Source organism: Elephantulus edwardii, unplaced genomic scaffold (genome assembly GCF_000299155.1).
Source record: "Elephantulus edwardii isolate Elephantulus edwardi_28Jun2011 unplaced genomic scaffold, EleEdw1.0 scaffold00225, whole genome shotgun sequence".
In the NCBI taxonomy this organism is placed as follows: Eukaryota; Metazoa; Chordata; class Mammalia; order Macroscelidea; family Macroscelididae; genus Elephantulus; species Elephantulus edwardii.
Genome location: NW_006399975.1, coordinates 1063516 through 1088110, shown reverse-complemented (window position 1 = coordinate 1088110; position 24595 = coordinate 1063516). Strand labels below are relative to the sequence as shown.

The following is a 24595-nucleotide window of genomic DNA, read 5'->3' as shown; positions in this document are numbered from 1 at the left end:
GTGGAAAGCAGTATGGCGCTTTCTCAAAAAGTTGCAAATAGAGATACCATTTGACCCAGCAATTCCACTACTGGGAATATACCCTGAAGAGGCCAACACCCTTTCCTGATTAAAGCACTCAACAAAATAGAAATAAAGAGGAATTTCCTCAACCTAGTAAAAAGCATATATGTAAGTACAAAAGCCAACATGATTCTTAATGGAGAGAGATTAAAAGCATTCCATTTGAGAACAGAAACTAGGCAAGAATGCCCACTATCAACTCTCCTATTCAATATTGTATTGGAAGTCTCAGTGATTGCAATAAGGCAAGAAAAGAAAATACAAGATATCTAAGTTGACAAAGAGAAGGTAAAATTGTCTCCGTATGCAGATAATATGATAGTGTGCTTAGAAAACTTTAAAGACTCAATGAGACTACTGGATAGAGTAGACCAATTCAGCAAAGTGGCAGAATACAAGATCAAGATTCAAAAATAAGTTAGAGTTCTCTACAGTGACAAAGAGAATACAGAAATAGAGCTAAGAAAACAATACTCATCACAATAGCTACAACAAGATTAAATACTTATATTTAACTAGAAACACAAAAGGCTTATTCAAAGAAAATTATAAAACATTACTATAAGAAACAAAAAGAGGGTTTTTTTAGAAACAGAAGTATATACCATGCTCATAGATAGGAAGACTCAATACTGTGACAATGACAATCCTTCCAAAAGCAATCTACATGTTAAATGAAATCCCAATACTGATATAAAATTAATTTTTCAAGGAGATCAAAAAGGAAATTGCCAACTTTATTTGGAGAGAGACCCTTAAGTAGCAAAGCACTTCTGGAAAAAAAAATGAAGTGGGAGGTATAGCATTCCCTGATGTCAAAATCTACTACATAGCAACAGTAACCAAAACAGCATAGTACTAGTACAACGACAGGCAAATAGTCCAATGGAACAGACTTGAGAACCCAGAAATAGGCCCAGCTATCTATGGTCAACTGATATTTGACAAGGAAATAAAACCTATTAAATGTGGAAGTGACAACCTCTTCAACAAATGGTGCCAGCAAAACTGAACTGCTACCTGCAGAAAGCTGAAACAGAATCCACATCTCACACCATACACAAAAATCAACTCAACGTAGATCAGAGACCTGGAAATAAAGCCCAAAACCATAAGGTTCATCAGAGAAAAATTGGGACCACGCTTAAGTAGTCTATAGTATAAACAGACTGCCAAATACAGCCAGAAAAGCACAATCCAGAGAAGATAAAATTAATGAATGGGACCTTCTAAAGATTAAATCTCTGTGTGCATCAAAAACTTTTCCCAACAGAGTTAAAAGAAAACCTATTGACTGGGGGTGAAAAAAAACATTCAGCAATACATTTCAGACAAGAGTCTCATATGAAAATTTTACAGAATTCTATAAGGCCTCCACGCGAAAAAGACTGATTACTCATTACCGAATGGGCAAAAGACATGGAAAGATTTTTCACAGAAGAAGATATTCACATAGACAACAGACACATGAAGAAATACTCAAAATTATTGGCGATAGGGAGATGCAACTCAAAACCATAATGAGATCTTATCTCACTCCAGTAGCAGTGGCAAAGTTTCACAAGACAGCAAGTAAAAAATGTTAGAGAGAATGTAGAGAGGTAGGAACGCTTATATATTGTTGGTGGCATTGTAAAATGATACAACCATTCCGGAAGACAGTTTGGAGTTTCCTCAAATAGCTGAACATAGAATTTCTATATGATCCAGCTATTCCACTACTTGGAATATGCCCTGAGAAAATGAGCACCGCGGCACAAAGGGAAACTTGTACACCAATAGTCATAGATGGCAATCTCTTTTCATGAGATTAAACTGACTTTGACAGTATACAACAACAACAAGAAACCAAAAGAGAACTACATACATGGAATTATGTACTATGCTCAGGAAATGGGATACTTGATTAAGATTGTGAAAATGGAGACACTACCAAAAGTAATTTATAGATAGGATGCAATCCTAGTCCAGATCATTCTTCAAAAAGATGAAAAGAGTAATCATCAATTTTACATGGAAAAGAAAGAAACCCTAGACAAGCAAAGCACTGCTGAAAAAGAAAAACTAAGTAGGAGGCTTTACCCTTGCCTTTCCTGGTTGCAAAACCTACTGTACATCTACAGTAATTAAAACAGTGTGGTACAGACACCATAATAGATATATCCACCAGTGGAGTAGTATTGAAAAGATAGAAATAAATCCATCTACTTAGGGACAGCTAATTTTTTTTTAATTCCATTCATTCATTGTTGCACTCTTCTCCCCACCCACCCCACCCCTACCTCCACCCCCAGTTTACTTTTCAAGGAGAGGAGGGACAGCTAATTTTTTACAAGAAGATAAAATTCATTAAATGGAGAAAAGACAGTCTCTTTAACCAATGATGCTGACAAAACAGGAGATCTGTTTGCAGAAAATTAAAAAAAGATCTGTATTTCACACCATGTACAAAAGCTAACTCAAAATGGATCAAAGATTTATATATAAAACATGAAACTATAAAAATAATGACATTTTTTAAAATTGGAGCAAATTTGCAGCCCTAAGCTATGGCATAAATAAACAATCAAAAATAACTGAAAATGCACAATCAGGAGAAGATAAATGAGATATTTGGGAATTCCTGTGAATTAAATTCTTATGTACATCAAAAAATTTCTAATGAAGAGTAAGAAGGAAACCTGAAAAATGAGAAATGGAGTATCTGACAAGGGACTAACCTCTAAAATGTTGCAAAAGCTCTAAAACCTTAAAAAGAGACAAACTAATTAAAAATGGGGCAGAGGACATGAGAAGACACTACACCAAAGAAAAGTTTCAGATGACCAGCAAACACATGAGCAAATGCTCTAGTTCATTAGCTATTTGTTGTTGTTGCTGTGTGCCATTGAGTGGACTGCTATTCATAGTTAGCCAGGAAAAATAGCTCTGAAACCTGTTCTATCCTGAGCCAATCTCACTGTCTCTGACACACCTACCCCCATTACCCTAGTTGTTTTTGGTGGTGTTATGTGCTTTCAAGTCACCTGTGACTCATAGCTGCCCTATGCCCAACAGCTCTGAAGCCTGCTCTGTCCTGAGCCAGTCTCAGTGACTCTGACATACCTACCCCCATTGCCCTAGTTACTGTATCAATCCATCTCATAGAGGTCTTCCTCTCCTGTGCTGTCCCTCCACCCTTCTAAGCATGATGTCCTTCTCCAAGGACCAGTACCTCCTGGCCACATGCCCAAAGTATGTGAGATGGAGCTTCAAAATCCTAGCGTCCAAGGAGAAACTTGGTTTAGCCCTCTCAAAAAAATATTTGTTTTCTTGGCAATTCATGGTATGTATATTCAAGACTCTTCTTTAGCACCACAAATCAAAGACATCAATTTTCTGTCATCTTTGGTCATTATCCAGCTCTCTGATGCAGAGCAAGAAATTGTGAAGACCTGTGATGCAAATCAAAGCAACAACAATGTGATATCATGTCAACCCTCCAATAATAGTGAAGTTTGGTAAGATAGCAAACAACTTATGCTGCCACGGATATGGAGAGAATGGGACTTTCATACACTGCTACTGGGAATATAAAATGGTTTGACCATTATGGAAAACAATTTGTTTCTCTCCTTAGAAATTTGGGAGTAGAGATACCATTTGATCCATCAGTCCCATTACTATACTATTAAATATATATCCTCAAGAAATAAGAGCTACTGCACAAATATATATACACATTCATGTTCACTGCAGCATTATTTATAATAGCAAAGAGATGGAAACAACACAAGTGCCCATCAATGGATTAATGGATAAAGAAATTAGGGGCATTCACACAACGGAGTACTATATAATATTAAAAACAACAAGGAATTTTTAAAATATTGCACAACATGGACACATCTAAATGTTATTTTCAGTTACTTCCTAAGCATGTCAAAAGTGGACAATAAATAAGGAAGACTAAAGAATTAATGTTGTTGGCAAACAGCATTAAACATACTATGGACTACCAAATCAACAACAACCATCAAAAAAATCTGTCTTAGAAGAAGTGCAGCCAGAGTGGTCCTTAGAATAAAAATTGTGAAACTTCATCTCACATACTTGGAGTGTTTTATCAGGAGAGGCCTGTCTCTGGAAAATGACACAATACTTGGAAAAATAGAGAATCAAAGAAAGAGAAGACTCTCACTGTGAAGGTTTGACACAGTAAGTGCAACAATAATCTTGAGCACAACAAGATTGTGAGGATGACACAGGATCTTGCAGAGTTTAATTCAGATGTACACAGATAGCATCACTCTGAGCCGGAGCAGACTCGAAGCCACCTAACAACAAAAATCTCCATAAAATGTGAAGGATAAGTTTTTCTATTTCTTTAAAGAAGGATGCTGGAATTTTTATTAAAATTGCATTGAAACCATAGATGGTTTCAAGTAATATTGACTTCTTACTATTATTAAATCTTCCAACCAATGACTATAGAACACCTTTGGGTTAGAAGAGCAACTCTCAGCACACTAAGAGACCAGAGCTCCCTCCATGAAGTGTGTTGTTACAAACTGTCTAGTTGGCACTGACGCATAGCTGACCCTCCAGCAGGTTTTCAGAGGTAATAAATCACATAGGAGAAGATTGCCCATCTTTCTCCATGGAGCAGCTGGTGGATTTAAATTATGTGACTTCTGAGTTGGCAGGCAACTCCTTACTGCTAAGCAAGTTAAGTAAAATATAAGTATACAATTGTATACATCTATTTCTCCTCTCCTAGCTTTTGTATGATTGTCAAATATTTCATTTCTACATGTTATAAACTCTATCCTGCACTGTTACTATTTTTGTTTAAACCCTAAATTATTGTCTCATATGCTATATCTTAATTATAGCTGTGTATTCATGAATCTTTCTCATCCCTCTTTTATCAGTAAGTTTACTTTCTCTGAGTCTTAAATCAATTAAAGAAGCTATTTGTCTATCAAATCCTATACTTCTCCATCCTCTTCTACAGTTCTTTTCCATTTGAGTCTTCCCAGTCTATAAGCACACCCAGCAGACAAAACAAGATTAACTTTACCTTTAGTTTGTAGTACCTTTTTCCTTCAAGGATAAGTTTTTTCAAAAGGTAAGATTAACTTCTGTAGTTGCACCTCCTATACACTCTTCACTTCAGTGTAATCCATTTTCAACCACAACAACTCAAAAGAAATGCTCTCAGTAGGGTAGCCAATAAAACCTAATTATCAGGTCCAATGTACACATTAGCCAGTTTGCATCTCACTTGGCATCTCTGAGTATACAGTTTTTAACAACTCTTTCAGACTCATCTACTGATTTTCATGACACTACAACTTCCTCATTCTCCCACCACTCTGGTTGTTCTCTCTTTTCTGGCCCATTATTCCCCAGGGTTCTGTCCTTGGTCTTCTCATTCCCACACTCATGTCTTGATTTGGAAACTACCTTGAAAGTCTGCACCTCTCTTCCTAGCTTCAGATCATTTGTCCACCCATTTACCAAGCATTTACCTCTGGTTGTCACATAGGTACTTTAAATTAAACATATACATAATCAAACCCAGAGTAAGTGTGACACTTTCCCACAGGCTAGACTTCAGGCACACAAAATAAAGACATTAATACTTCTCAAAAATATCTATTCTACCTATATTCTATATTATTTTTATAATATCTTGGCAGAAAATTTCACTGTTATCTTAGGTTTATATGTATCTTTCCCCCTATCCTCTCCCCTAAATATCAGTGCTGTTCAGTTCTCATATCAGACCTGTCTCTCCGGCAATAACAACACAGTTGTTGCCTTATTGGTCTCCAGCCCATCTCCCACTCCACTGCCACCAGGGTATTTTTTCTAAATATTTATCTATTAATATTTTTACTTTGCTTCAATTCGCTGGTGATGCTTAACTTCCCACAAGAGAAAGTCTAATTCCCAAGCATGGCATATGACACACATGCCCTGGGTTCTGCTTGCCCTTTTTTCCTGACTTCTTTTCATCCACCACCTATGTACTATCTGCTTTCTAGCAACAGCAAATCATATGTTGTTGTTGTTGTTGTTGTTGTTATGTGCCGTCAAGTCGCTTGCAACTCATAGCGACCCTATGTACAACAGCCCTAAACTCTGCTCTGTCCTGTGCCAATAGCACTGTCTCTGACACTCCCATCCCGATTATCCCAGTCATTGAATCAGTCCACCTCATAGAGGGTCTTCCCCTCCTATGCTGTCCCTCCACCCTCCCAAGCATGATGTCCTTCTCCAAGGACCGGTCCCTCCTCACAACATGTCCAAAGTATGTTAGATGGAGCCTCAGAATCCTTGCCTCCAAGGAGCCACCCAGTTTAACCCTTTCCAGGATAAATCTGTTTGTTTTCCTAGCAGTCCATGGTATTCTCAATACTCTTCTCCAGCACCACAGCTGCTGCTAGCAAATCATATAGTTCCTTCAAATTTCTAGGCTTACTCAAGCATGCTTTTCTTCTTTTAGAGATATCCCAACCCTCTTTTCTAGTTGCCTGCAACAGCCACTTAGCAAACTTCCCCCCTTAACTTTCAGAATTAGTGCATCTGACCTTTCTTTTGTGAAAGCTTCTTTGACACTTGTAGACACAGTTATCTGCTCTTTCTTCTTGATTCTCTTAATACTCCAATCTTTGCAATTCTGGAATGACCTCTCTGGAATTCTGGGATACATCTCTAACTAGAAAACTTGAACCTGGCAACTCTGTGTATGAAATCCTAACTCTGCCACCTGTTGGTAATCCCTGTCCTTGCATATAAACTTCAGGTAATATTAATCTAATAGGATTTGGGGAGGATGTTGCTTTATAAACACCTATTTATATCTGTTTTTAAAGAAATTCAGCTTTCACCCCACCACTCTTCTGTAAACAGCTCTCTCAAACAACACATATATCCCTGTGTCATTGCCAAATCTAGCATCTTCTTATTCATCTTGCTACCTGATTTTCTACATCACTCTATTTTCCTCCTTTTGAAGATAATTTTTTTTAAAATTACTATCCTAGCTCTTCAACTTTATCTATTAAGCCTACTGTATCTTCTTTTTATCTGTTTTTCATTTTGTTTTTTTGTTTTCTTTTGTTTTTCAGAGTAAATTGTTCTGACTTCCAGAGATGATGGTGGTGGAGTGTAGTAGTTTGGCAAGAAAAGGTGGACAAATTACTGGGAAGGAGATCTGGAAGGCCACTCTGACCTGATATATGTTGCATATTAATGAAAGTTCTAAATTAAGCACCCCACCCCTGCAGAAAGAGGAGGGGGCTGGGGTAAAAAGATGTTTTCTTGAGTAACATGGAACATGTGAGATGGGGAAAGCATCAATAGAAAGAGTGATGGGAATCTGAGGCCAAGACCCCAGGGCATTTAGTGGCTGGTCCTCAGCCCTGTTTGAGCTGTTTTTTCTCATCATGATGGCCACACTAGGACCTTTGTTGTGGGCTCAAACTTGACTAAGTCTTTCAGTCTTGCCATTTGCCTATGTATCACCTCATAAACTAGTGGTTTTTTATCATTAGTAATGCAGGATTGTGTAAGTGTATATCTCTGCCATCTGTAGCTCTTGTGTAGCTTTCCACGTCTTCTCTTTCTTTAGCCATCCCTTTATTGTACATTGCTTTTCCCTTCACCCCACTTAATATTTATAATCTAATTATTATTTCCCATTCTATCTTTTGTCCCTCCCATCCCTATAAGTATCAGAGAACATTTCTTTCCATGTCTACACATTTCCTTAATTTTGTAGAATAATAGGTTCATGCGGTGTTTGTCTTTTTTTTACTATTTTTCTCAACATAATGTCCTCCTCATTGTTTTTGTTCAGACATTCCTCTAGGTCGTATAGCCCTGGTGTGTCCACTTGCCATACAGCAGTAACTTGTGGTTGCTGTGAGGCTGAACAGTGTGACACTGATGTGTCAAATGCGTTAATGGTTGGTTACCCAATGCGGACAGAGAGTGGGGTGGAGCTCCCCTATTAAAACAAACTTGGAAGGAGTGGTATCCACTTCCATAATAGCTTGCCTCTGGAAACCCTATGAACCTGGAGAGAGGATGAAAGACACCCAAGCATTGAGGACTCTGTTTCATAGGCTTGCTATGAGTCACCGGTGACATGATGGCACTTAACAACAACAACAATGTTCTCGATGTCCATCACTGTTGGAAGTGTTTGGAAGATTCTTCATTATAGGCTCATCTTCTTTAGTCTTCAAAGAGGTTGGAAATTGGAAAGTTTTTGTTCATATAACTATAGTATGTCTAACATACTTTACAAGTTGCAGAGAAAGGTGAGCCTGGAGTTTAGGTAAGATTCAGTCAGTATAGGATGGTTCTTGGACTGGACTGACAGTTTTTATCCTAAATATGTCTCTTATTTTTTCTGTAACCCTGAGAAAGTTGCTTCTTAGTGACATTCCACATCTATAAAATGTGTCCTTAGACCTATATTCATAGAAGATTTGTTTAGAATATCAAGAAAGTGGGACAGCAAATGCCCATCAATAAGCAAATGGATTAAGAAATTATGATACGTTCACACAATGGAATACTATGCAGCACTAAAGAACAACTATGATCAGGTGTTGCCATGGGCTGGGTTAGTGGCTTCAATAATGAGGTATTTGGAGTAAAATCATGGGAGAGTCTAGAGAACATTATACTGAGTGAAATAACTCAATAGCATAAGGACAAATGCTACGTAAGAAAATTATTGTAAAAACACGTATAATTGAGCAAGATGTGTATAAATGTTAAAAAGGAGGAGAAAGGGAAAAACCAGTAGGAAAAAAAAGAAAGAAAGAAACCACTAGGACAGGTTAGTGGGCAGTTGGGAGTGAAGAAATAGGAAAGATCCAATGGAGACTTGACAAGCTGGGGTAATGATAGGCATGGATCAATAATAATTATCTAAAATAAAATGTTTATGAATGATTGTATAAAACAGTGTACATAAATAAAGCATGTTGTAAATTAAAGATTGATTAAAACATGATGTACATGCATGAAATACAATGTCTATGAATGATTCTAGGCAAATCAATGAAAATATGAGAAGAAAAAAGTAAACAAATACATGTCATAGTGGGATATAAAATAAAATAGAAGTTACAGAATTAAAAAGATGTGTCCTTAAGTGGAACCAATGAGTTAATACTTATCAAGTTGTTAGACACAATCAAACATTGCTGTCCTTCGGTGTAGAGTTGACTCCCAATGGATTGAGCCATGTGAATTCAAGGCTGTGGCCTTTCAGAATCAGATCACCAGACCTGTCTTCCAAAGTACATCTCTGTGGGTTTGAACAACCAGCCTTTCAGCTAGCAGTCAATTATTTAGCCTTTTCTCTCACCTAAGCACCTCCCTCAAGTACACAATAAAAATGAAACATGAAATTTCTATATGAATATTGGTTAAAGCAAACTTGAATGGCTTTCCTAACTGGACATCTTCTCACAGGCCTGCCTATGAAGGGATTTCTGAGTGTGGTGGTATTTTCCTTCTGTGTGTCAATACAATGGTTTTTAGGAACCAATACCCAAAGCCGCCTTTCAAGATAGACTTCTTTATGAATATGGAAACTGAGCAACACACTGCCCCTGGGGTACAGGTGAAGGAGTAAGTCCCCAGAGACGCTCCCTGATACAAGTGTGTACGGTTCTGTAGCTGAAGATCACCAAGGATGTTCTGGACAGGTGGGGTTATTTAGATCAACTGCCCACCCATTGGTGTGGTTTGGTCTGCCCTTTCCATCTTTGAAAGGGACACCATCTAACTTCTTCCAAACTGAATACTTTTCTTTTTGACTAAGAACAAATTCTGCCTTGATTTAGGCTGTTTAAGTCCTGGAAACATAAAAGCTATATGGAGTAACTTAGCTTTCTCAATTTTTGGGTTCTTTTCTGAAGGAATCGACAGCCTCTCTCCAAGGCGAGACTTTTCTACAAAACACATGCTGACTTGTTCAAGAAAATCCTGCTGGGCCTCTTCTGTTTAGGTGAGATATGGAGAAAGAGGGGAATAATTTTAGAGATATTGCCTCTTGTTAAGATGGCCACTGTGTAGACAACAATTTTCTTTTCAAATGGACTCAAGAGCAATTTGATGAATGGATCTTCTTTACTTAAAGGTGAAATATACTTTAGTTGGTGAAATTTCTAGGAATAATAAAATCTGAGAATAAATTCTTTTTTTCAAAGCTATTTAATCTCTACAGGAAGCTCTGGTGACCTAGTGGTAAGAAGCCGCACTGTGATCTTAAAGGCTCAAGGTTCAAATCCACCAGTTTCTCCATAGAAGACAGTTAGGTAATTCCCTGCCATGTGATTTACTGCCTCTGAAAGCTCACAGCAGGGTAAACTCTGAGTCGGCGCTGACTCGAAGGTGGTTGTTGTTGTTAAGTGCTGCGACTTATAGTGACCCTGTGTACAACAGCTGTGGATTTTGCCCTGTCCTGAGCCAGTCTCAATGTCTCTGACACACTTACCTCCATTATCTCAGTCACTAAGTCAATCCATCTCATCCAGGGTCTTCCTCTCTTGTGCTGTCCCTCCACAATTCCAAGCATGATGTTCTTCTCCAAGGACTGGTCCCTCCTAGCAATAGGGATGATCCTATGGTACTCAACAACAATATAAAATCTACAGCAAGTTGTACTGTGAACCCAAAGACTGCAAGTCTTGGGGGATTTTAATTCATCAGCAACAACTTGGGAGAAAAAAATGAGTATTTTCTTCCTGTAATGATTTATAGACTTGGAAACCTGGTAGAGGGTTACTATGGGTCAAACCAGTTCGACTGCAGTTAGAGTTTTGGTTTTGATTTTGTCTTTTTTTTTTTTTTTTCCAACAACTTCATACAGTTAAGTATTTCTGAGAATATAGGCATAGCTATTTTTAAGTGTCTTCATTTCTATTTTTGTCATCTTTATAAAAGAAGCTGGTGCTATATATTGCTTTTTTGCTAGTCTGGAGCTCTGGTGGCCTTATTGGATAGGGAGTTGCGCTGCTACCCCGAAAGTGACACCTCTCTAGTGGTTTAGATCCACCAGTGGCTCTGCAGGAGAAAGGTAGTCTTGTCCAGTTGACATAAAACCTCTGAAAACCCATTGGAGGGTCAGCTATGAGTCCGTTCCAATGACTGAGAAGCAATACGCTGAGCTGATCAAGATGAATGATATAAAAGATTTAAAAAAAAAACAACAGTTCTTTTCACAAACAGTGATAGAGACATATTAGACCTATCAACAGCAGAGGTAACAAATGATGAGAACAAAATTATGTTTTTTGTAGAAGTGAAGGTACTCTGGCTGGGCTTCCTTAGTGGCAGGCTTATTGGTCATATTTTTTTACTATATAGCTTTGCTCAAGATGAAAAGCTAAAATGAAGCATTTTAAAGTTTGGAGAAAAGATGATTCACTAGTCTAATGGTAGATGCTGATAAAATCTACTTCAAGGAGCAGGAAGAGGATATAAACTAATACAGAAAGGGGTGAGATTTAATTAGGGACAAGTGAAAGTATGCAATCACCAAGTGAAAGGACCTCTACTCGGGAATTCTCAAAAATAAGTTAGCCTCCTGGCCTTCAAAATGGCAGCTCAGTCTGACATTTAGGGCTGAGTGCCAAAGTCTCTGGATATAGTTCTTACTGATTTAAGTCTCAGATGTTCATGACCAGAGCTTCATTTGCCCTTTAGAAGCTCTACCTTGTTAATGCTTGTACTATACCATCTCTCCTTAGCATATGCTGCCTACTTCCTGGCAGCTTGCATTCTGAATTTCCGGAGGGCGTTGGCCTTGTTTGTTCTCACCTGTCTGGTGCTCCTTATCCTGGCTCACCGCTTGCTGAAGAGGTTCTTTGGGAAAAAGTTAATGAGATGTCTGAAGTCCTTTCAAAATTCTCGCCTCAAGCTCTGGACAAAATGGTAAGTTATGAATATCAATCTCCTGGATCCACAACTTGCCCCAGACCCAATCTGTAGACTTTTATCTCTGTCAGTATTTCCCAAAACTTTTCCCTCGTCCCCATTCATTTTCAGAACTCAAACTACTACCACCAGCTGCTGTGGAATCAATTCCAACTCTTGGCAACCACACACAAATTAGAGTAAACCTGTGCTCCACAGGGTTTCATTACTGGTCTTATGGAATTAGGTCCCAGGTCTTTTATCTGAAGCCAACCTTTCAGTGAACAGCCAAACACATTGGCCATTTTCACCACCCCAGGACTTCAGAACAGTCACAGACAGCAAATACCTCTGGACCTCAGATTGCTGCTCTTCAGTCCAGTCTCTTATAGTCTGATGTTTTCTCATTGTATAGCAGGAGTTAAGTTTCAAAGAAGGGGCATGGTTTGTTTTTCATCAGTGTCCTGGTCAAAATCAAAGAAATTATTTCCCCCTGCAGTAAAGCTATCAGACCAAAAAGCTTACAACTGGTTGGCTTTCAAATTGATTTGGTGGTCATATACATATACCAATGCTCCCTAATACTTTCCATGTTTTTTCTCTCAAGTCTTTTAGACTTCTAGCACCCCTGTTGTCTTTTACAACTCCTTATAATTGAAAGAGCAAACTTCCTGTTATGTGTCAAGTGACCTGGATTCTACAGCAGTCATAGTACATCTATCTAACATCTAGTTTGACATCATATGTCTGTTGATCACAAGCCTGGGGTGAAAGAATACATTTAGATTCTCTATAAAGTTCCTTTTATTCTGCCATTCTCTAGTGGGTGTCAGAAACTGTGTCATAAGGATATATTCAACAGCAACAATTTAGAGAAATCATACCAGAGTATTACCTAAATTTTGGATCATTCTGGCACGGAGAAGTGGTAGAATAGTAACATTAAAAACAATATTATTTAAGAGCAATATGGATTTTGGAAGTCAGTTTTTATTATTTTCATTCATTCTGACTTTTCCCACTACTTCCCTTTAATTTGTATTACTAGTAATCCTTCAGCTCTACTATATAAGACGGTTTTACAATGAAAACAAGTCTGAAACTCAATACTGGCCTTTAATGTGTTTTATTGGTATTGCTCCTGAGACATCTCAACAAACAATATTTTTGTTCTGTTTTGTTTTCATATGTGATTTCTTTTTCCTTCTTTTCCCTTAAATGTCAAGAAGCCAGCAGTAAAACATGAGGAAATATGTTTGTATATCAGTAAAGTGTATTTAGTATACTAAGGGTATATAAGATGCAGTCAAGGGGACATAAGATGCACAAGTAGTTGGTTTGTAGTTTAGTCTTTAACCCTTGAGGACGTACTTGGAAAATTGGATGGAAGATCCATATGGGGGTTGCAGTGGTGGTTACTGTATACATGTCTGTTCTCATTTTGCTTTTAATAGATTGGTTATTTATTGGAGCAATCACAGGGATTGGGCCTTTTTCATGTATCAGCTATACAGAAATTAAAAGTCAAGTGATTCATGTCCTCAGGTTGGAATCTTACAACTTTGTTCTATGAGTGAAAGAGTTGCAGGGGAGAAAAGAGACAGAAAGGTGGCATCTAGGGAGCTCCTAGATGAATTCTCAAGCTATATTTCTATATCTAATCTACAATAAGCCATTGAGTTATTTCCATTATCTTTGAGGTAAACTTCTGCTTTTTTTGAGATGAAGTTCATAGTCTTTCATTCTCTGAGTCAATGACATAGTCTTTGGAATTCTCTCTTCAGGGTGTTTGGAGGACTCTGCTTGATTGGTCTTATCCTGTGGCTGGCCTTAGACACAGCTCAAAGGCCAGAGCAGCTCATCTCATTCGCAGGAATCTGCATGTTCATTCTCCTCCTCTTTGCCTGCTCCAAACACCACAGTGCAGTGAGTTCTGGGTATGCAAGCTGGGCATGGTAACACATAGCCAATGATCAAGTACTATTTGCAAAGTGCACGCACCAAGCATTAACTACAATGAGTCTTAGTTTTCTAGGGCTGATGGAATAAAATTAAATTATTTTGAATAACAAACAAATAAAACCTTCCAACATATGTAAAAAAATTTAAATATTCACTCATGTATTTTGACATAGAAATAATTACACTGTAATTACGTTTCCTGTAAGTTATAGATTGAATAACTTTTACACATGCTGTTTTAAATTGGGGATGGGGGAAACCCAAAACAAACAAACAACAAAACAAGAATTTTGTTTCCTCATCATTTTGGAGGATAAAAGTTCAAATTAGAACATCAGTTCTATGGGAATTTCTTCCTTGTTTGTAGCCCTGGGCCTTACTTGGCATTTCTTGGTATTGGGGCGGGGGGAATCTCTTTCTGTGTGTTTCTGTCTTCTTGCTCTTTTTATAGAACACCACTCAAGGAATCAAATTTAGGACTGATTTTACTCTGGTATGGTCTCATTAACAGAACAAAAGTAATGTTGTATTTCCAAACAGGCTGTCATTCATAAGTACAGGAATTAGCAATCCAACACATAATATTATGGGGAAACAGTATAAATATAAGGCAAAGGAATAGAACGAAATCCTTCACAACATCTGATATTTGCACGCTTTGAAAACTTTTACTTCTAAGAGAAGTTTTAAAGATCTCAGAGATCCCATTGTTATTGTTGTTAGATACTGTTAAGCCAGCTATGCCTCACAGCAACCCTATGAACAATAATAGATCTCAACCTTGCTATTCTGCACCATCTTCAGGATCTGTCATACTCAAGCCCCTTACAGTAAGCAGTCCCTCAGTTAATCCCTCTTGTTGAGGGTCTCCCTCTCTTTCTCTGACCTTCCACATATCCCAGCAAGAATTAGTTTCTCCTGAGACTATGCTCAAATTACATGAGGCAGTGTTTCACCATTTTTGCATCTAAGGAGCACTCTGGTTTTGCTTCATTCCAAACAGACTTGTTTGCTCTTTTGGCAGCCTACAGTATTCAATACTGATCTCCAACACCATAATTCAAAGACATTGATGATGAACAGAGACCCTAGACCAATCATAGGCTGTGATCCATTAATGAGCTTGATATCAATTTTATATCTAAGCCAATAGAAAACAACAGAAGAAATTACTTTGTACTATATATACATAACCCATTACCATATAATTGATTTTAACTTACAGATCTATTCTCACTATAAAACCATCTCATACTGTTTGATCAAAGGATTATTGGAAATCAGAATCTGACCCTACAAAACAGAGTAGAACAGCCCCACTGGATTTCTGAAACAGTAACATTTACCAGAGCAAACTATCACATCTTTGTCCCAAGGAGCAGCTGATGAGTTTAAGACACTGACTTTCTGGTCAGCAGCTGAATACTTAAACATTGTGCCACCAGAACTCCTTTGCAAAGTACATGTTAATGTTCAAATATTTTTTAAGAAATTTTCATTTCTATGTATTATTATATAAGTGTAATTTAACCTCTAGACACATTTTTTTAAAAAGATATGGATATATTTAACTCTTTATATTTTGCTTCTATATTCCCCTTTACTGTGATCCTTACTCTATTTACTGTTACTTAACTCCTAAATTTACTTGCTATGAATAGCTTACATTGGTTCTAACCAGCACATGTATATAAATGAAGTACCAATATTTAAAATGACACCTAGGTAATAGGCAAATAAGGTTTAGAACTAACAATAGAATGATTTTCTTGTTGATTCCAGGTGTCCTGGAGGGCAGTGCTTTGGGGTCTGGGTCTTCAATTTGTCTTTGGGATTTTGGTCATCAGAACTGATCCTGGATTTATTGCATTCCAATGGTTGGGAGACCAAGTTCAGGTATGAGAAATTGAATGTGAGGACTCTGTACTTTCAGAATCCTAAAGAAAGGAATTTATGGCAATATTAGAAGATTGAGCTAGTGGGCGAAATCTTGTGGAAAGATTATACTAGAGTATAACCATAAATATGAGTAAAGAGAAAGAGCTGTTAAGTTCTTCTGTTCCTCCATGAGCAGTTCATAGGATAATAGCCTGTCTCTGTACTGTCAAAGGGAAGTCAACCTCAGTAATAATAGCAATACTTAATCATGAATGAAGCTGATCCAATATTCTTCTTTGTCCTTTCTAGATTCATTCTTGTTCTCTTTCTTCCCCCTTCAGATTTTTCTGAACTACACTGTGGCGGGATCTAGTTTTGTCTTTGGTGATATGCTGGTTAAGGATGTCTTTGCTTTTCAGGTAATATCTGCTTTATAAATAAGAATAAAGGTCTTGGGTGGCAGTAAAGAAAAGGATGAATATGTATGTTCAAAATATCAGTAATCCTGTATGCCAATTTAGCATAAGGAGAGAGTTTCATCCCATCAGTAGAAGAAACAGCATCACTCCCTTGCATTTAATCATTATCACCTCCAAATCACATACAATTAGGGCCAGTCTAGAAGATCAGATAAGATGTCTTATGTTTTCTTACTGATAGAATAATGGATCCCCCGCCCCCATTTATTTCTAGACTAGTTTTCATGTAAATAACCACTGTTCAGGTATCCTTGGGAAGATGAGTGTTTAGTTTGGACACTTCACATACAGAGCTTACTTAAGATATACATGAGTACATATAGTGCAATATCTCACCAGTTGCTCTATATTTCTTCTTACAGTCATTACCAATCATCATTTTCTTTGGATGTGTGATGTCCATGCTATACTACCTAGGTCTTGTGCAGTGGGTAGTTCAAAAGGTGAGTTATCCTCTTTATCAGGAGAGATTTGTCTTCATCTTATAAACTGTCAAGAAGCACAAATATGATTTTTGGGGGGAGGGGAGTGGGGGTAGAGATTGCTCATAGGTAGATGCTGGTGAAAGCTATAACAATTTTTCATAAATAGCAAACAAAAGAGGACAATAGACTTCAGGAAAGGGGGCTGCAATAAAGTGAGAAACTCAATCACAGAACCACCATATTCAGATGCTGGGGAGGGAGAGCCTACAACACCCCTGGAGAAAAATTTCTTCAGTTTGGGATTAAAGAGAACAATAGAATTTAAGAGAGGGGGTTGCAACCAGATGAGAGACTCACTTTCACAGTTGGCACATTGAAGTGCTAGCAGGGAAACTGCCTACAACCCCACTAGACAGAAACTCCTTAAGTTGGGGAACCCAGTTGCATCACTCCACAGACAAAAGAGGATAATAGACTCTAGGAAAGGGAGCTACAGTAAGGTGAGATTCCCACAGGGCTGCACTGCAGAGCAGAGAGGACCTGAAAGACTTTAGGAAAGGCAAACTTTCCTATTCCACAGGTCCAAAAGGGACATCCAGTAGATTGAGTTGCCCAATCCCATAGACTGAAGATTTTAAGCTTGCAACTAATCAATAACACCATAAAGATAAAGAACTATCAACAACTGATACAAACACAATAGAAACAGCATAACATATACCAAGCAAAACTTCACATAATGTCAAGAAAGCAGCAGGCAGTTTTAAACATTGTGGAAGGGGGAGGGGAAAAGCTTTTTTTTTAAAAAAAAAAAAACAACATGCAGGGTATATTGAAGACCTAATGAACACCCTAGAGTCGGGGGTGAGGCAGAAGAAATATATTGATGTAGAGTCATATGAACAGCTAATGAAAATGGTACAAATGATGAAAGAAATACTAGAAGCCAGAAATAAAGTGAATACAGGGAGCCAGAAGAAATATATCAATGCAGAGGAACTTGAACAACTATGAAAGAAACTGCAAAAAAAGACAAAAGGACAAATATTGCATAATGTCACTGTTATAAAACAGGACTGACATGGAGGTTGGAGGAAAACTAAGGACAAACAATGTACACTGCATTGAAACAAATGAGGAAAAGACCTATTTAAAGGAATATATGATTAGGTATTATTTGCATAATAACAGTCCAGAATAAGAGGTACTTAGCAAAGTGGACAGGAGAGAAATTGTGCAACAATGAAAGATTTTTTTAAAAGAGAAAAGCGAACTAAGGGGGAGGGGAAAAAGGAAAATGTGCTACAATAAATGAATGGAAATCCAGGTTTTCTGTAGATTTTAATAAAATCTTAATAATAATAAAAAACACATAGTGAAAGGTATATACACAAAACCGAGAGCCAAAATGATTCTCAAAGGAGAAAGACTGAAGACATTCTCCTTATAAACAGAGACCTGACTAGGAATGTCCACTTTCACTACTCTTTCAGTATTGTATTGGAAATACTTGCTAGGGCAAGTAGACAAGAGAAGGCAAGAAGAGGCATCTGGATCGGCAAAGAGGTGGTGAAATTGTCATTAAATGTAAATGATATGATAGTGTACACAGAAAACCCCAAGGATTCAACAAAAAATCCTGTTAGACTTTGTAAACCAATTTTGTAGGACGGCAGGATACAAAATCATCAAACAAAAATCAGTGGAATTCCTCTCCAGTAACAAAGAAAACACAGAGAAGGAAACTTAGAAAGCAATGTTATTTACAGTAGCCAACCCCAACCTTCACATGTACTTCTATCAGTTCTAACACCAAACGACTCTCCTAGGGCTCTTACCGCACTGCTACTGGGCCTACTAATTCTTTGCAATGAATCCACAGACAGTACTATGAGGTTTATTAATAAGTATCAGGTTTGAAACACTCAGGATCCAATTCTTAAGTCAGGACAATTTCTCACTTGTGCTTACAGGCCCTTTGACCTTAATCCTTTCAATCTTAAACCAATATTACAAAGATCTCTTAGTCCTTTAAACTATAGTATCTTCCCTTGAGTCCTCCAGCAAGCTTGGGTGAGTCTTGGATTCTGGATTCATGAGGACATGAGTAGTTCCAGCTCAGCTGTCTCTCCCATAGGTCTGGTTTTCTGCCACCTTTTCTGCTGCTGCTGCTAGTGCTGCTAATATCATGTCTTCATCTGTCTGTTTCATGTCAAATTCTACACCCCTGGAGGGTGTACACTGCACCCTCCACTTCTTCCTTCTATTAGAAAGGAGATTTCCCTTTTATGCCTTGTTGTTATTATTAAGTGCGATCAAGTTGAGTACGACTTGTAACAACCCTATGAACAACAAATCTGAACCCTGTCTGATATTGTGCAATCTTCACAATCAACCCTATCCTATCCATGCCATATTCATAATCAAATACACCCAATCCCATTACTTCAGTCACTGAGTCAATCCACGTGGTTGAGGGTCGTCTTCTCCTTAGGTAATCCTCCACCTTCCCAAGCATGATTGTCCAAAGAATAGTCTCTCCTAAGCAACATGTCCAAGTATGCCTTATCATCTTTGTGTCTGGCTGCACTTTTTCCAAGACATATCTATTTGTTCTTTTGGCAGTCCATAGGATATTCAGTACTCTTCTCCACCACCACAGTTCAAAAGCATCGATTTTCTATAATTGTTACTCATTGTCCAGCTTTCAGAGGCACTGCAACTGATCAGAAAGTCTATGGCCTGAATCAAACATACCTAAAGCATCAAATTGACATCATTGTGCCTAGTAAGCCTAGTGGATGGCAAGCCTAGTGGATGGCAAGATTAGCCCATCCCCTCACTAGTAGACATACACCTTACTGCTCTCACCCAGAATGTGTTATTTACTTCATTCACATTATTAGCACAGTCCCACCTAGCCATGGGGCAAAATCCAAATAAGTGGCTTAAAAGGCCACTTAGAACAATCAATTTGCTGCCCCACAGCATGCTATCAGGGTATGCCAGTCCCTAGAGAAAGATATAATGTTTGGTAAAGCAGATAGTTAGTGGAAAAGAGTGAGAGCCTCAATTCAATGGGGTTGGCACAGTGGCTTTGACACTGGGCTCAAGCACAACGTCTCTAAGGATCAGAGTGTTGAACACTGGATCTCTGTGAGTTGGAGTTAACTCAACTTTACCAGAAAAAAAAAACATACACACACACTGATCTACAGTCTTTTCAAGAGTTTTCCTTTATTCTAAAAGTCAAGAGTCCTGAGTTCTAGTTCAAGCTTATTTTTGTTATCTCCTTTGTGGTTTTAGTTTGTCACTTGGCTTCCATAGACCTGTTTTCTTGCCAGTAAAATGGAGAGAGGGGAGTTTTGCTAGACACTTTCTAAGAATCTTACTAATGCTAATGGATTAGGGCTCTATATCCTTTTAGATTGCTTGGTGTTTACAAGTCACCATGGGCACCACCGCCACTGAGACCCTCGCTGTGGCAGGAAACATCTTTGTGGGTATGGTAAGTACCTAGTTGATCTCTGGTTTCTTTTTCCCTGTAGAACTGATCACTTTGCAGAAAATGAATCGAGAAAGTCATACTTTCCTTCTGAAAAGTCAAATTAATGAATATTTTGGGGCAACCAATGTCTGATGAAAACAAAAGCTCAGTGGGGACTCACCTAATTGCTTTCATCATCTGTATTTGGTAATGTTTACCTGGGAATTTTTAAACTAGACATCCTTAGCCATAAATTCAACTTTTTACACAGGAATGTAAGACAATTTCCTGGTTCTTATCATATCCTTCTAAAAGGGTGAGATAGTATGTCTCATCTACAACCTTGCTTTAGCCTTTTGACTCCTTTACAGCCCTTGTTTCCTAGGGTCTCTAAGGAAGCAATGATTTGCTTTGTTCATCATCCCAATACTTGTTAGGTACATTTGTCTGCAGGAGTGGTTGCTTAATATAAACTGACAATTGAGTTGACAAATCAGCTCAATGTTAAGAACCATGCCTTATCACATTGACATAGTTAGTAGTAAGACCAAGAACCTGCTTCTGAAATGTTCTCAAAGCACTTCTGGATGCGTCTGCTTTAGCACTCACCTGCTCAAACTTTGCTGACACTATCCATTACTGGGGGAGTTCTGGTGGCCTAGTGGTAAGAAGTTGTGCTGCAATCCAAAGGCACAGCGCTGGAATCCACCAGATGTTCCATTAGAGAAGGATGGGAAGTCTCTTTCTGTGCAATTTACTGCCTCTGAAAACCTGCTGGAGAGTGAGCTATGAATTGGTGTCCACTCAACAGCACACAACAGCAACATACATAGTTGTTAATGCTGCTGGCCTAGTAGTCAAAAGCTTCACTGCAGTATCAAAGGTGCATGATTCAAATTCACCAGCTGCTCCACAAGAGGATAGACAATCTCCTTCCATGTGCTTTACTGTCTCTGAAAACCTGAGGAAAGGTCACCTACAAGTTGGTTCCAACTCAATGACACATAACAAAAAAACCAATAAGAACACACATAATCAATTTCATCTTCTAAATTCTAAGCTCCTAAGAGTAGAAGCATTACTTTATCTATACTATTATTCTTAGCATTTAATTTAGTACTAAGCACTAGTTGATACTTATTAACTGGTAAATAACATCTTAAATCACTACTAAAGAGAGTTAACACAATTTGGCCATCATTTTATAACTTTCTTTTTTTTTCATCAAAAGTAAAGAGTATCTGCTCATAGTTCATTTAATGAACGCTTGTCAAGTGTCCAATATTTAGTCAGTAAATTTCTTTTTCTCTGTAAGGTTATTCAGAAAGTACCTTGGCTTTAGACCTTGAAATGCAACAGAAATACACTATTTTGCTTCTGTAATATTTTAATAGCATTTTATTGTCTTTTCAGTGGCATTACATTCAGCAAAATGGGTTTTCATTCAATATTTCCTTTACATATTGTTCAATGATATTGGTTAAACATAACCGATAATCTCCTTATTTTCATTCTAATTGTTGGTTCCCATTAACCAAGTCTTACGTTTTCTAAACCTCCCAATTTTGTCCCTTTCTGTTAGAAATTCTCTTGTTGTCTCAATCAGAATGAATTTTAATAATAATCAAGCAGCATCTAGTTCCTCTGGTTTCAGGAGAGAGAAGGCCATGATTCATGCAGATAATTAGTCCTAAAGACCAGTTCCTTCTCTGAATCTTGGTTTCATTTTCTCTCTTTTGCCCAAGATGAGTAGGAAGCTTTTTGATAATATTTTAAATTTTAAATTGATAAGATAAGCACATAGGAGAATATGCAAAAAACAATGCCAACCAGGATATGATTAGTACCGGAAGGAATGAGTCAGAAGCTGAGCAGGCTTGAAAGCAGAGCTCAATACTCACTAGGTTGAGCTCCCCCCACCCTGTTTTCTTATTTATTCTTATTAGAATAAAACTCACCATGGAGGAAAGAGTATGTGTCTAACACACCAGTCCCAGGAGTTGGGGTGGGTACTCCGGGGTGGGAGGCATACTCTCTTGTAATCTGACTGGCTTCTTGTTTACAGACAGAAGCACCCCTGCTGATCCGACCATATCTCGGAGACATGACGCTCTCTGAAATCCACGCAGTGATGACAGGAGGGTTTGCCACCATTTCAGGCACCGTCTTGGGAGCCTATATATCCTTTGGAGTAAGTATGTTTTGCCTGATCACTCCTGGGTAAGTTCTGTATAGATACTGACTTCTGTGTCTGACTTTGCAGATCAGCCCAGCATCCTTGATTTCTGCTTCTGTGATGGCTGCCCCTTGTGCTCTCGCATTGTCAAAGCTTGTATATCCTGAAGTAGAAGAGTCAAAGTTCAAGAATGAGGAGGGGGTAAAACTGCCCCGTGGGTGAGTCCAACGCAGTATTTAAATTAGCAGACAGTGGGGTCAGGTGCAGTCAAGTGGTGATCTGATGGTGGAGGCTTGAAGCGTCCCTGAGGGAAGATATGATTCCGTATACTCTCCTGCCTATCTTTGCCTCTAGTTGATCATGTCAATTGCCTTGTTTAGTTTTATTGTGTTATTTTAACTGTACCACCTGCTATTAGTTATTGCATGGAAGCACTCTCTGTCCTTGATCTCAGTGTGTATTTCATGGTAATTGTGTGTGATACTGCTTCAAAGTAATGTCCACTTGGAGGGTTACTAAAGGACCGTCAGCACCACTCAAAGCTAGTCTTACACCTCCCCTCCTTTGTAGAGACAGTGGGATTTCTTAGAGGGCTGAGACTGCTATTGACATCACAATCTCTCCCCCATACCCAATAACCACAGGAAGGAGAAGAATCTCCTTGAAGCTGCCAGCAATGGAGCTGCAGATGCCATAGGCCTTGCTGCTAATGTAGCTGCCAACCTGATTGCCTTTTTGGCTGTGTTGGCATTCATCAATGCTGCCCTCGCCTGGCTAGGAGAATTGGTGGAGATACAAGGACTCAGTTTTCAGGTAAAGGATTGCATCTATAGAATTGCCTTCCTTAGATGTAAAGGAAAAAGTCCGTGAGCCATGCATGTGATTCTGACCCGTGATAATCTAAGAGAAAGGATAAATTGGAGAAGGGTGGAGGAGATTGTGTCAAGATTCCAAAATCAATCTCCATAATAGTCTATGTGTTTCCTGCTGCCAAAGGGGCCCTTTAGAGTAGTGAGAGAAGATCTTCACCCTGAAACCCACAGCGTCCCTTTTCAGCAGGAAGTAGCTAAGAGAATACACCGTCCCCTTTTCCTTATGACTCAGGGTGAAGTCTCTCTCAGGGAGGAGTGATAGGGAATGGCAAAGGATACACTGACAAAGAAGATTAATCAGAACTGGCTTTGACAAGCACTGTGGCATTTGGACAAGAACAAACTGGGAGGAGGGTAGAGAGAATAGTGCAACAATGAATGAGTGGAAGCCCAAAATCTCTGTAAATGTTTATGAAAATTAATAAAATATAATTATAGAAAAAAAAATGAAAATAAGATTCAAAATCCTGGACTCCTAAGTGCTGTAATTAAGTATTTTTTTTTTCTTTCCCTCTGGTATCTCTTTCCCTTAGGTCATCTGCTCTTATATTCTAAGGCCCATGGTCTTCATGATGGGTGTAGAGTGGGCAGACTGTGGCATAGTGGCAGAACTGGTCGGGATCAAGTTCTTCATCAATGAGTTTGTAGCCTATGAGCAACTGTCTCAATACAACCACAAACGTCTCTCTGGAATGGAAGAGTGGATTGGGGGTGAGAAGCAGTGGATTTCAGTAAGTAATAATCCAGAAAAACATCTGTAGTGTGATGTCTTGGTCATGGCTATGTGTGGGTTATCAAAAAATGCTACATAAAAGTTTCTCACAGACCCACAGATTCCTTTCCAGTGCCTCAGACTTAATCACAAAGTAAACATAAAAACATGCTTTTAAAAAATTCGCCCGTTACTACTGAGTTGATTCCAACTCATGATGGCCCTCCATCGGGTTTCTGAGGCTGTAAATCTTTGCAGAAAGAAACTGCCCATCTGTCTACCATGCAGCAATTAGTGGATTTGAACCATCAACCTATTAGTTAGCAGCAAAACATGTAATGTACTACACAACCAGGGATCCTTAAAATTATGATTAGCAGCTTCTATCTCCAGGATCTGAACTACCCACACATCAGTGTGCTATTTCTTCCCCATCTCCTGATTCAACATCTCTCTTCAACATAATTATCACATCTATGTTATTGGAGCTATTTTTTGATGGTTTAAAATCCCATTCTCTAAGTGTCATACATTATAAACCAAGGATAAAGATGATAATCTCCTCCCATGTGATTTATAGCCTTGCAAGTCCAACGGAAGGTCAGCTGTG

General features: G+C 38.4%; 1 protein-coding gene across 1 annotated transcript in view; it reads left to right on the top strand.

Moving 5' to 3' along the window:
* Positions 1–24595, top strand: part of SLC28A2 (solute carrier family 28 (concentrative nucleoside transporter), member 2) — a 55794-nt gene that overhangs the window by 16752 nt on the left and 14447 nt on the right. Inside the window, exons 3-13 of the mRNA XM_006898251.1 lie at positions 9996–10084; positions 11829–12012; positions 13779–13920; positions 15739–15852; positions 16176–16253; positions 16676–16756; positions 20166–20246; positions 22291–22416; positions 22489–22619; positions 23046–23214; positions 23807–24004. Of these exons, the coding sequence (XP_006898313.1) occupies positions 9996–10084; positions 11829–12012; positions 13779–13920; positions 15739–15852; positions 16176–16253; positions 16676–16756; positions 20166–20246; positions 22291–22416; positions 22489–22619; positions 23046–23214; positions 23807–24004 (1393 nt within the window). The remainder of the gene's footprint in view (positions 1–9995; positions 10085–11828; positions 12013–13778; positions 13921–15738; positions 15853–16175; positions 16254–16675; positions 16757–20165; positions 20247–22290; positions 22417–22488; positions 22620–23045; positions 23215–23806; positions 24005–24595) is intronic.